Below are 13,277 nucleotides of genomic sequence, written 5' to 3'. Positions count from 1 at the left end.
GATGAGACTTGGTAGAATTTAATAGAGTAATTGGCAAAATTTGTCTTTGTTGCTTTTTCTAATTGGCACATTCAATAGATGAGGCTATATTTCACAAAGCAGGGGAGCTACCGACTTCACCTGTCCTGTCCAGCTGCCAGTTGCTTTTTATCCATGTGATCGTGTGTCATCCCTCTTGTGCCTACCACATGATTTGTGAGCAGTTTTCACATTGATGAGAGATGCCAGATAGCGAGTCCTGGAGACCAAAACATTTTAAAGGACAACACTTCTGCTGTAAACTTCTTGGCTTATCCAGGTCATTAGACATGCATGTGGTATTGTCCCACAAAATAAATACTCAGTTCCTTCACCTTATCTACTTATGGAGCACTGAAGAAAGTGCTTTTCAGCACATGTCCTGTGTCAGTACTCCAAACTCCACATTAAACTGCCCAGAAGTTCCTCAGACTTTGCTCACATTTCTTGCAGGGACCTCTTGTTGTCACCTACTTTATCAGCCCCTCTTGACACCTCTTATGGGCCCTTGCAAAATGCACAACTGTTGTCTCTGTCTGCATACTCCTGTATGAGCTGTACGTAGTGCATTATTCTGCAGGGCATGCAGGGGAGACACAGAACAGAAGTTTCATGTGATCAGTTCTTCCTTTCTAAACCACAAGTTAAAAATAGAAATGTAAGCCAAGATAAGAGATACTAGCATGAATAAATAATTGTTTTCTCTGGAAATGAATGCTGGCCCTTGGTTTGTCAATAGTGTATTGCTTTACTTCATAGAAGACCAGGATAGTAAGTGACCTTGTTCGCAGGCAAATGAAACTTGGATACATCGTACAGACAACATCTTGAGATTGTAGGAGGATTTTTTTCAACTACACTTTCTCTCAGGGACCTGTGCTATTGCCTTTGTGCAGAAAGAAAGAATTCCCTAAGCATTAAGCAACAGACTCACTAATCCTGCCTGATGGGAGCAATCTGTAGTAAGCGTTTCAGTTACATATACCATAAGTACAAAATATCAAGCGTGTCGTATAGCACATCCACGGGACTGAGGGAAGAAGGAAAGGAATCTCTTCTCACATCGCTGCCCTTGTCATTGGTGTTCGGACCACACTCAGGCAATGCAGGAGGATGTATTGCAGGCTATGTTTTCTTTCCATCATAGAAGATCCCCAGAGCTGAACAGTCTAAACCCTCCCTTGAAAGAGGAGTGCTTACTCTATAAGACATACATGTGAAAGAGTCTTTAATTGTATGCTGAGTTGCCTGGGTTACAAGAAAACACCTTATTTTCAAAGCAGTGCAATACCTAAGGCAAAATGTTAAGCTGACTCCTAGAAAACCATGTTCCTGCTTGGCCTGATTTTCCTTCTTCTTAATTGTCTGTTATTCAGTACAAATAATATATATGAAAAATGCCCTATTCTTTTCAGCAGGTGCTCAGCCTTTTCCTGGGTCAAATTTTCTATAATTACGTTCATTTTACACAATGGTTCATTTATCTCTATCAATTTCACCTTATGAATGCATTATGACTTGTTCAAGACCCGGCCATTATAAGTATGCAATGTTTATACAATGTGCTTCCTTATCATTTCAGTTCAGTAGAAGATTCTTTATTTATTGACTATCAAGGCTTTTAGAAAATCATTATGTTTTACCTACCAGAGGAGCATGCATGGTTCAAGCATTTTAATGTAGTGATCATATTCACATTCACAACAAATTTCTGCCCATGAATATTCTTAGGAATAAAATTTTTGTCATCTGCATGCAGAATAATTGCATTAAAATCTTAGCAAATATTGCCAAAATAAGGCAGAAACTTTCATCTGCAATAAAGTGTCAGATGTTTCTTAGTTAGAAATGCCTTATCTATTAATAGGTTATCTGGAACTTGTGTCCACCAAAAGAAATTTTTAAAAGTTGTCAGATCAGAGTCTTCTACTGTTATTTTGAACACATCCATTAAGAGCTTGGAAAGAATTGCCCTTTCCCAACATCTGCCTTCTTTTTCTGCCCAAACCCTCTTTCAACATATGGTAAATCACAGTACGGAGAAGTGGAGGGCACTGACACACCGAAAGCTTCAGAAGGTTTCACGTGGGCTTTGCTACATCACTGAAATGCAGCACTGGGCATAGAAGTGGCTGGCGATCGTAAGGTTTCCTTCTGTCTCTAAAACAGAAAGAGAAGAAAGCGAACTCATCCCTTGTCTGCAACTAATTTGGAGTTATGGCTTGATAGCCTAGGCATTTTGGACTGATTGTTCCAAATGAAAACCTTTCATATTTGAAAGATATTCAAACACTCTGGAAAACGTTTTATTCTCTATGGATTTTAGAGTAAGAAACACAAAGTGGAAATTTGAAAATCTGCCAAGGAGGGATTTGTATGACAAATTTACCATGTGTCATACAACTGACAAAAATATGAGTATTTTCATGCATAATTTGAGAAAAAAAAATATATATATACACACACACATTCATATACAAGTACACGTGGCCACCCCCTCTCTCTGCCTTTGAGAGAAACCATGTGAAAGCTGGCGGGCAGCCCCACTTCCCCGGCCCTGGGGCTCGCTGCAGTTTCTGGGGAAAGCTCCAGCCAGGCTCCCACAATGTGGGAGACAACGGTGAGAAAGAAATCTGCACCTGGGAGTATCTCTTTCCCAGTCACAGAACAATTACAGCACATTGCCACATGGTGCTGTTGGTTAGTATCACCTGGATCAGTCACTGAGTTTTCATTCACACTTCACACAGAAATTATTTTGCGATCCACCAGCTATTTCCCAGGGCTTTAGAATGCCCTTTAAATATATTGCGTGGCTGGCACTGCTTTGCCCAAAACAAACATGCACCTCAGCTTGTGAACTATATTTCTTTCAGGCTGTTCCAGCTGCCATCACCTATTGATATATTTTGATTTGCAGCTGCTGTTCAAGGCAAACAAACAAAATCTCACAGCTTCTTAAACCCTCCTCCATGTAAGCCACTGATATTTACTGGGAGCAAGAGCGACAGGCAGAGCTCTGTCACATCCGTGCTCACCTGCCTTTAGAAATAAAAAGAAAAGTTTGCCAAATTATTTCCCTTCAAGTTTTCAGCCTGCCACTCCAATTTTCCTGGTGTCCCTCCCTGAAGTGTCTGATACTTGCTCTCACAGCCATGAGCATCAGCCAGGATGGACAGACCCTTTGTGGGTGCCTGGCAGTCCCCACAACAGCATCTTTCCCACCTAATCCACTGCCCAAGAAGTGCACAGGAGGCTCGGCTGTTTGCAGACCGTCCAGTTACCAACCTGCTTGAAATAAGCTCCAGCCAGCAGATGTTTAAGATATTAAATGTGTGGGCCTGTGCTGGGGTCATCCCAGAGTAACGCCCTAAAAACACCTTTCCACACTCTTGTTTGGCTGCTCCCTGGTATAGCCCTGTGACGCCTTTGTCCTCCCCAGTACAATATTGAGCAACCCACCAAGAACGGCCTTGTGGGCTGCTGCCCCCAGGACCCACTGACATGCATGTCTTCCTCCAGCCATGGTCACATTGATGTTTCCTTTAGCTGAGAGCCAAACCCCAGGTCCACAACTGTATTTCAGTGTGAAAAACCAGTTCAGATATTCACCTTCTGCTCATTTTCCTTTGGATATTTCTGGATGCTTCTGCCTTCTGCAGGAAGCTCTCCTCTTCCCAGCAAGCCCACAGGCTGCCTTTCATTTCATTTGCACATAACAACTTCCCACACATTAATATCGGGTGAATCTTGACCTACAGGCATTGATGGCAACTTTCCTTATGGCTTCAACTGAGACAGATTTTCCTCACAGAACTTGCTTTATCATATCGCCAGCATTAGTCAAATGCCATTTTCACTGAGCAGCTGCCACAGGTACTGTTATTTGTTTGCTTTTTGTGCAAAAAGGAGTTACTCAGTGTCTCTTTGCAGCCACAAAATTGTTGGATTTAAAAAAAAAATGCTTTAAGTCTAGTGAAGCAAACAAATCCTTACTTCTTAGCAACAGCTCCTTGCCCATGTTGAGGGCCACGCTGGTTCCAGAAGCAGCTCTCTGAAGGAGACTAAAGCACCAGCTACCGTACAACGTTTAATTCCAACAACACTCTGGACTCTCACTGCACAGTTTAATTTCTTCCTGAAGGAAATCTGAATGGTCATAATGACGATGAGCACTCAGCTCCCTGAAAAGCCAGTATTTTTTCCGTAAGCCCTTTTAATGCAATTATAGGAATACAGCTGGGCAATTAAATTAAATATATAGGTTTCTCCTACATTTTCCTCCTCCTTTCTCTTCCTTTTAAAGGCAACCTAGCCTGCATAGCACAGGGTAACAGCGACTCCGTACAAGACATGGACATGAACTTTTATTGTTCCCTGCAACAGGGGGGACAACTGTGATATTGAGCACTCCATCACTGTACACTAACTTGACATCTGCACCTAACTTGGTCATTAATTAAAAATGAAGAGGAAGGCTTCATCAGATTAGAGTTTGGCTGCAGCCACCAGAAGGTACAGGCAGGTATCCCTCAAGAGAACAACCAGCAGAGTTCACCTGTATCTTCTTGGGGTTTTAAAAAATATTTTCATAATATAGTCTGATTACAGTGATGCCTTTATTTATTTATTTCTGCGGGAAAGGCAGTAGTAATTAACTTGTACCATGACCTGCAATTTACATGTTAAAGTTTAAAATGATTCTGTCATAAGGCCATAATAAGCACCATTTTACAAGGGAAACTCGATAACTGAGGGATTGTTTTGCTCATGGCTCGTTGCAAAATCTGGGCGAGTTTTGCTTGCGCTCCCTCCAGCTCCATGCCGGCGCACCGCCATCGACTCTGGCGTGGTTTGGTCTGATCTGCATCAGGGTGAGAACAAAATCTGTCAGCCTGGCTCCAGGGGAGCTGACAGCAGATCAATTTGCCTTGCTGCCTCCTCGATGACAGCCTGCAAGTGTAACTAAACCCAGTCACAGGTATATAAACATATTCTGACATTTAATACAGAATAAAATATACCTTTAGAGGTGGTGGCTGCTTGAGACAGGGCTTCATATATATGCTCTTCATGGACTGAACACATGGCTTTTTGTCCCAGGTACTGTTAGATTTAATGGCTGAACACCCCTCTCCTTACTGACCTTGCATGCCTCCTCTACGTGCTCCTCCAAGTCCCTTCCTGCCCTTTGCAAGTCCCATCTGCAGCATTCAGCTTCTCTAATTTTAATATGCAAAACAGCATTTTCTAAACTACTGCGAACAAAACTATGCGAAGGAGGAAAAATAATTAGCTATGTCTCAGTGTCTAATATATTTGCATTGTTTAGACAGAGTAGTTAATCATTGGTAAGACCACAACATGTGTGAATTTGGATTATAACTAATACATATAGAGCAGAAGGTTATTAATTACATTTAAAGGGAGTATTTGATATTATTATTATTGAGAAAGTGAATGCAATTAATTATATGACAATGCTCTTGCAGGATTCCTGTGGCCATACTGTGCAAAGAGCTGTTTACTTCTAGACTCTCATCTTTTGTTCAGAAAGTAGGTACTTAGGGAAAGCAAAAGGCACCATGAGCCAAAGTCCTGTTCCCATGAACACTCTTGAAGCACTGAGTGATATTGAAGGTCAGCGAGGGGCTGCGTTTTTTAACGGTTTTGAAATACAGGGTAAACTTTTCATTTGCTTGCAATAGTTGGTCTCCTGGAATGTCACTTGTTCCCTTGGGTTGGCAATTGGCAAAGGACAGTCTCCAGGTGGTCCCCACCGCTGGGACCAAATCCCCAGAAAGGACATCTGAGGAAGGGAATCGGATCCCAGATTTAATTAGAGGTACAGTATCTCCAAGTATTTCCTCTGTAAAATGGTTCTTACCTGCAGAAAAGAAACGTTTAGGGCACTCCCTTTTTTTTATTTAAAAAGGCAATTGTATTAAAATTCAGCTGAATTTTTGCATTGGAATTGCACTATCGCTTTGACAGGTTAGTTCCCTGAAAATTGCAATAAAGGCTCTGTTACGCTACATTTTATCCCCATTTGTCTTGTATACCATTGCCTTGCCTTTGGCACAATAAAAATAATCTTTAAAAATACTACCATAAATGGATTGACTTTGACCTTCTGAGTATCTTGTTAATAAAATAAAAATGATAAATCTGTTTCAGAGTGCCACCGGCGTAATATTAAAGCAGAGTTATAATCTGAAAAGTGACATTTGAAAGATTATGTTGTGGGGAGGGGTCTTATTCTCTGCAGCGGTGTCACATAAATATGCTCTATTTACAGTGTGAAGAGGTGATTTTGCTAACTGCCAGGCTCATTCCCGAAACCAGGTTGTGCAATTCATGTGGTGTGCTCTCTGCCTCTTGCATCATCATTAGCAATTAAAGATTACTGCAGCAAGAAATTAGCCAAATCTTCTGTCGCTGATGCATAAAGCAGAGCAACTCCATCTCGGTCTCCTCCTGTGACCCACTCCGCAGTGCTAACCCAGCAAAAACGGACTTTGCCTCATAGAGAAATGGCTAAGATAACCAAGAAAAGGCCCTTTTTTCCACATGATCAGCTTTTTGAAAATAAACAACTTCCAAAAGAATTACTGAAAGGCTTCTTTTTATTAAATGATAAGAAACTACTGAATATTCTGTAAAAAAAAAAAAAAAAAAAAAGAGAGATCTGTGAAAATAAACAGGGCAGGCGTGTAAACATACGTCAAGGGACAACAGTTTTGACTGAAACTTTGTGATGCATGCACAGTAGCTCTGATGTATTTGGCTTTATGGGTACATGCCTCAGGCAAGTCTAACCTGTGGCTTGAGCATTTGCAAACTTAACTCGAGCTTATTTCTAAAAAACTCATGACACTGCTGGTTTTCCACCATTTATTTTTCTCTTTTTAACATTTCTTGTTTTCATTATTCTAAATATATGTTTAAAAGTATGTGAAGTGCACTTTATACATGAGCATCAGTTTATATCGTGACTAAAATTCTCATGCATACAGTAAACTAAATTAAAAAACATATATTTTCAAAGATCACAAGGCTTCGGAACCTCAAAACATTACTTGATTCCTGAAGAGGAACAATTCAGATGTTAATCCCTAAAACTAGACTGAGATCATATTCAAAGGGTTAAGATTTCTGGTTCTGATTCAGATATGATGAAAATCTAGATAACTACGATCTTTATGTTACCAAGCCTCCATTTTTATATTTAATTCCAAATTTGATCTTTTCCCAGTGTTTGCCTTGAAAATTAGCCCAATCCTAAACTGAATCTGAACATAGGAGGATGTAGCCCCCTTTGAGTGGTTATTAACAGTATCCAATTGAAGTAACTTGAATTAACTTACTTAATCATTGTCCTTTTTCACCCTTTCCAGCTCCCGAGTGCTCCCCGGCAGGACACCGCATCCTCCGCAATCCCTACCGCAGCACCAGGTTTGACTCGCTGGAGCTGCAGCGAATGGCGACTCAGGACCTGGTTTGTGACCACTCCTTGCCACCAGCATGGTACCGTTTCATGATCGACAACAGGCCTGCAGAAATGCCAACGAGATGTGTCGAAGTCAGTAAAACTTAAGCACTAACCCTGGTGAACTTGAAAAAATCATTTGATGTAATTTTCCTTTCCAGCCACTCCTATACTCTCATAGACAGTAGACTGAGATGGGGATAGGTGAGTGGTAATGGGAAAACCACTTTTCCCGGAGTAATAATAGCACTATCATAACAAGGGCAGTAGCAGAGACCAAGATCCCTATGGACTAGGCATTATTCAAATATAAAACAAGGTGTTTTCCAACTCTAAAGGGAGATACTTAGTAATCCACATATGTCACCATAAGTTAACTTTTTTCAAGCAATTCTATTGCTTTAAGAATGGATTCTGCAACCTGACTCTTTCCCCACACAATTTATTGTGAATAAGGAATATGTCCTTATTACAAAATTAGAAGGGAAAAATCAGAAAAATTAATATGAAAAGAGTTTATTTAGTGATACAGAAGGAAAAGCTAAATTTGAGTTTTCTGCTATTACCATTTCTTGTATTATTTAGTTTCATAAGTATGCTATCTGCTTTCTAGAGCCAAAAAGCTCCACCACATAAGACTGCTCTCCAAAAAAAGTCAAAACAATAATTATCTGGTTTTATGTGTGTTTAATACGTATGACAATAATGTTTAACTTGCAATCGTTGCTGCCAGAGCAACTTGAGACCCTAACTAAAATCGTTGCCATCTCAAATAGCCCAGCTGCAGGAGGTTAGAATAATTTCAAGCACACTCTTAAACAAAATTATTCAGAAAATAATAAACTAATTACTATAAATAACTTTAAGATTAAATATTCAATCTAAAGTGCCAGGAAGTTTAATATTAGGCAATGCTACCCTAGCTGGAGAACCTTCTCGAAATTAGCAAACAACATCTCGTATCCATTCAAAATAAACCTGTGAACTTGTCACAACAGAAGTATATCTTAATAATCCAACGTTAAATGAAATGTTAAGAGATAATTGTTACTTCTGTGGGATTTCTAACTCTCTGCATACACAAACCATAAATCTAATTAACAAGCAAAAATGGGCATGATTATTATTGAAATATTAATTTCATGGCAGGTCATCATTGAATATCGCAATGAATTATGAAGTTTATTTTTACATGTTGTTCTATAAATGTATATATAGTCTATAAAATTATTTAATTTGCCATTGTATTTCAGGAATTTTGAGTATGTAGCAATGATTGACTGTATGAGATTTCTTTCCAACAAGACATGCTTTGTTTCTTTTAATCTCTACTCTGAAGTTTTTTATTCAGGTTTGTAGAGCTATATTCATTAGTTTAGTTTTTTATCTTGTAACATAATTCTTGTCATTGGTTTCTTCATTATCTTCTGAATGACAGTAAATCTCTGCTTCACCATGCTGATGGATTACATGTCAGATGTCACAACTGGAAGAATACGTTTCTTTTAGATCTTCACCTTCTAAATCTGCCTCTACATTCTATCTCTTCCACTTAATTAAATCATTGTTTAATTTGGTTTTTCATTTAATTTGAGTAAAACCTCTGGAACAAAATAATTTAAATTAATAATTGCACAGCTTCCACTCCTTAATAAGGAGTTATTATTGGACATTCCAGCCTGGCTGGAGTGAGCTGATTTTAATTAAACAAGGCAAAGACAAAATCCTGAACAGAGAGAAGAGAAAAGAGACCAAATAAAGCCTGACAATACAGCTAGAGAGTTAAAAAGTACATCACTCCAGCACCTTGTAAAATATATGCCTGGTGATATCTTGTTGATACTGGCCGGATACAATTAGCTGCTTATCGACAGATAAGATTAACTTCTTAATTCAAAGTAATAGTAGGTAAGGATTCTTGTCACCCAATTGAGCTCAAAGGGGATTTAAACCATAATGGAGATTTAGAGGTCCTGCCCAGCTCAGGAGAGAACTGCGGTAGGACAAATGGCACGTGCTGGGTGGGCATGAGGGAGGCGAGCTCCCAGAACAGGCTGCGGTGCCTGGGCAGGGGTAGCTGCCTCCTTCAGACACCCTCTCAAAGCTTGTATTCTGAATCTTGCCACAAAAAAGCTCAGCAATAAAAATGTGCCCTGTCTAAATATTGTTTCTGCAGAAATTATTATATTCAACAGAGAAAAAGTATTATATTCAACAGAGAGCAGAACCAAGTCACATGCAGAAGTTATGAGAGCTTCAGTCTACAATCATGTCACAGCTAAGAGGCACAGCAACTTTTGTAATGAAAACCAAATAAGATCTCTTAAAAAGCTGCTTCTCATCCAGTAATTTAAAAAAAAAAAAAAAAGTGAAAAACAAAGGGAAAAAAGGCAGAACAAAAACCTCAAATCTTTTATGTCAAAAAAAGAGTGAAAATACGAATTGTATTCCTGAGTTCTCCACCCCTTGAATCCAACTGCTGTCCATAAACTTATTCCTCCAGTGGCAAAATATTTTTGACTGAAACAGCTTTCCAATTTAGGCATTGCCTGCTGAATTTCGCTGTGGGGTAATGAATGATCCTGACCTTCCTCCCTCTATTTCTTCCTCGCCTCTCCCCCTGCGCTCCTGAAGGAGGCCCAGCAATTACCAGGTCCTGGGCATGCACTCTTGGCCACAGTCACTTCCCCATCCAACAACAAATCCTAGCAGAAAAGCAACACAAACTTGCAAATTTTGTATCCCAAGGCATTGAGTCTGCTGCCTACAGATCACAAACAATAGTTTGTTCTTCAAGAACTTCCAAATTCACAGTGAAAGGCAAAAACACTAAAGGAAGACAGCATAGGGAAGCTTTTACTAAGATTAAGGCACTGTACTAAGAGCAAGAAACAATGCACAAACATGGACAGACATAGTAGTAAAACGACCTTCAGAGGAAGAACAAAAGTGACATAAAAACTAAAACTCAGCAGAAAATATATTAAAAATACAGAGAAGTATTTAACAGTCAGTATGGAAAAATATACATCAGTTACAGAAATAACTATTCAGAAGCTTAAATTAAAATAATATAGGGTATACACATACATCTGTATATATGTACATATGGGCAAGCCCCAGAAAAGGAATGAATACTAAAAAGAAACGAGAGAGAACACAACCTCCTAATGTTATTGAAGATCTGCTCTACAGTCAGATAAAAGATCAATCTGTGGATTACAGAAGAGCAGTGCCCCCTGCGAACCGTAATGCAAATCCAAATGCCATGCCATGCTAACGACAGACAGGCCTTGCAATGCTGGCTCACAGCTCACAGTGAAGCCAGAAATATGGCTCAAAATGGACTTCTCTTCCTCATTTACACGGGGGTACAAAAGCATGGATTATAATCTGCAACCTTAAGGAAAAATGACAATTAAGAATTTGATTATGCAAACAGCAATTGGTCCTGGAGCCAGCAATAATACTCGTGACACCGCATGCATGAGTCGAATTCATTACTTCTCAGAGCAATGCTAATATTTCCAGCTTTGAGTAGTCCATTGCAGACAGCAAATGACAAGTTAAAAAGAAAGGTGCTAAAACCAGAATCACTACTGGAACAACTGTCACTATCAAACACTTGTCCTCTGAAACAGAGGATTCATGGTACCATATTCCTTGAGCAGAGAGATTAATACAGATGTTACCACACTGACCATAAAAGTCACTGCACACCCACTGCCAAGGTGAGACACTGGCCTCACTGGTCTCCAGATCTTCTGAAATGTCAGAGTACCCCATCAGCCAGCAGTCCTCCCACAACACCCATCAATACAAATGGCCCAGATGTGTCATTCAGCTTTTATATACGTATGCTTACAAAAATATGCATACTACCTGGACTGATAGGCACACACCAGGTGCATACACGTAGGTGTATATGTGCACAGAACTGCATCTCACCAGCTCAAGTTCAACCTCTCAGAGCAGCCACTGCTTCACTCTTGGTTTCCTCCCAGTCTTAAGGCAGCCCCTCACTTGGGTTCACTTTATTTTCTGCAATCCTGTTGGCACACACGGCAGGAGCCTCCAACCTCTTGCACCACAGTGGAGGTCTACCTGCCCCAGGTGCTCGTCCTTACCAGCAGCTGAACGTGGTTGTCTGGAGGGAAGGGCAGGGGTAGGGCAATAGTTTCAGCTTTGCATGTTACCTATCTCCAGCAACCCCTGGTTCAGGGGCTTCTGTATTCAGACATGGGTTGTATGAGACTTTAAGGGGATTTCTCTCCCATGAGCCAGTTCAGTCACTGTAATTTTTTAGCATCCAGAATCCTGCAGAAAGGATTTCTACAGGTTAGTTACAGACATGACACTCTGGAAATGCCCGGTAATAATACCTCCTTGTGACAGTATATCTAGATACTTCCAATATCCCTCTTCAGAAATTTCATTTTCTAAACGAGCAAAAGCATGTCCAAATTTGTATGTAAATGTGGCATAAGAAGGACATGTTATGCAGTCAGGGCTGGTGTTTTCTCAACAGTTGCATTTTTAACAATACAAATTTACTTTTATGTATATACTAGGCTCAAACATAGGCTTAAATGCTAATCTTTGGTGTATAAAACCAGGTCATGCTAAAGCATATCAAATCTAACCTGCCTGTGATGCTTAATATTGCAGCCCCTGGAGAAGAAGATGATTTACTTCTTCTCATACTCAATTTTAATTTCCTTCCCTATTTAACCTGTTGTAGAACATTTTATACTCACAATGAAAATATAATAGCCCAACCGCATACTATTAATTTTTTATTTTGTTTCATTTTTTATTTTGCTCTGAATCCAATCCTACTTTGATTTGCAATTGTTTTATAAACTTAAAAGCAAGTGACACTTTCAAGGTGTTATTTCATGTTTTCATCTGTAATTCTCTTTCTTACATATATATGTGAATACTCCAAAATCATAATGGTAGGTATGAAGAGGTTTTGTTTTTCTTGTTTGTTTTTCAGGCATCCAAAAAGCCTTTTGCAGAAATTACAATTACAGCCTCTATTGTTCATAAGCATGTACTTAAAAGAAACACAAGGCAGGCACCGGTTTAATTGCTACCACAGATATTCTTGACGTAAACTCGTTTCTGTGCAGTTCGGCCCCAGACTGAAATAAAAAAATCTTACTTACTTTAACTTACTACAAAGAAATTCAAAAAACTAAGACAAAGTAAAGTTTTCAGGGGATAACAGATGCAAAATCACAATGCCTTAACTGCCAACTGACAGTATACCAGAAAGCCTTCCATCTCCATCTAAAACAATGCATTTCTCACATATGGCGCTACTTATTCTTAACAGCATCATTTCAGTGCAATACCCAAGTGACAAGAACAATCAAGCTTGATTTCTTTGTGCAATTATAAAGAACCTTAGAGTGTTCAATCAATCAAATGAGATGATTCTCCAAACCCCAACTAAATGGAAGGAGGTATCATTGGATTAAACAATAATGGTTTGTCCCATTGTTTTGGCAAAGAGGGAACAAATTTAATTTTGTTTTTTTCTGAACTGAATTAGTTAAATGATTAGCTGGTGCCTAATTATGAATCAAAAATACTTAATGAATGCTTACCTGCCACATGGAGGTGTTGTGAAGATTAATTAGGTAAGGTTTATAAAGTGCTTTGAAGATTAAAAACACCACTTAACTATAATTGGATAAAGTATGAAAGGATACTGAGCACTAAAGCAGCCTGGCAACAGCCTAAAAACTCCTTTTTGTGTTGG

The 13,277-nt window shown here is 39.4% G+C and overlaps 1 protein-coding gene across 1 annotated transcript in view; it reads left to right on the top strand.

Moving 5' to 3' along the window:
• The window catches only part of LOC137666935 (von Willebrand factor D and EGF domain-containing protein-like), a 272,112-nt gene that overhangs the window by 32,520 nt on the left and 226,315 nt on the right, over positions 1-13,277 (top strand). Inside the window, exon 2 of the mRNA XM_068407215.1 lies at positions 7,416-7,600. Within this exon, the coding sequence (XP_068263316.1) occupies positions 7,416-7,600 (185 nt within the window). The remainder of the gene's footprint in view (positions 1-7,415; positions 7,601-13,277) is intronic.

The sequence above is a fragment of the Nyctibius grandis genome, chromosome 9 (assembly GCF_013368605.1).
Source record: "Nyctibius grandis isolate bNycGra1 chromosome 9, bNycGra1.pri, whole genome shotgun sequence".
NCBI classification, from domain to species: Eukaryota; Metazoa; Chordata; class Aves; order Nyctibiiformes; family Nyctibiidae; genus Nyctibius; species Nyctibius grandis.
Note: the sequence above shows the minus strand (reverse complement) of the source record. Positions and strands in the feature narration are given on the sequence as shown.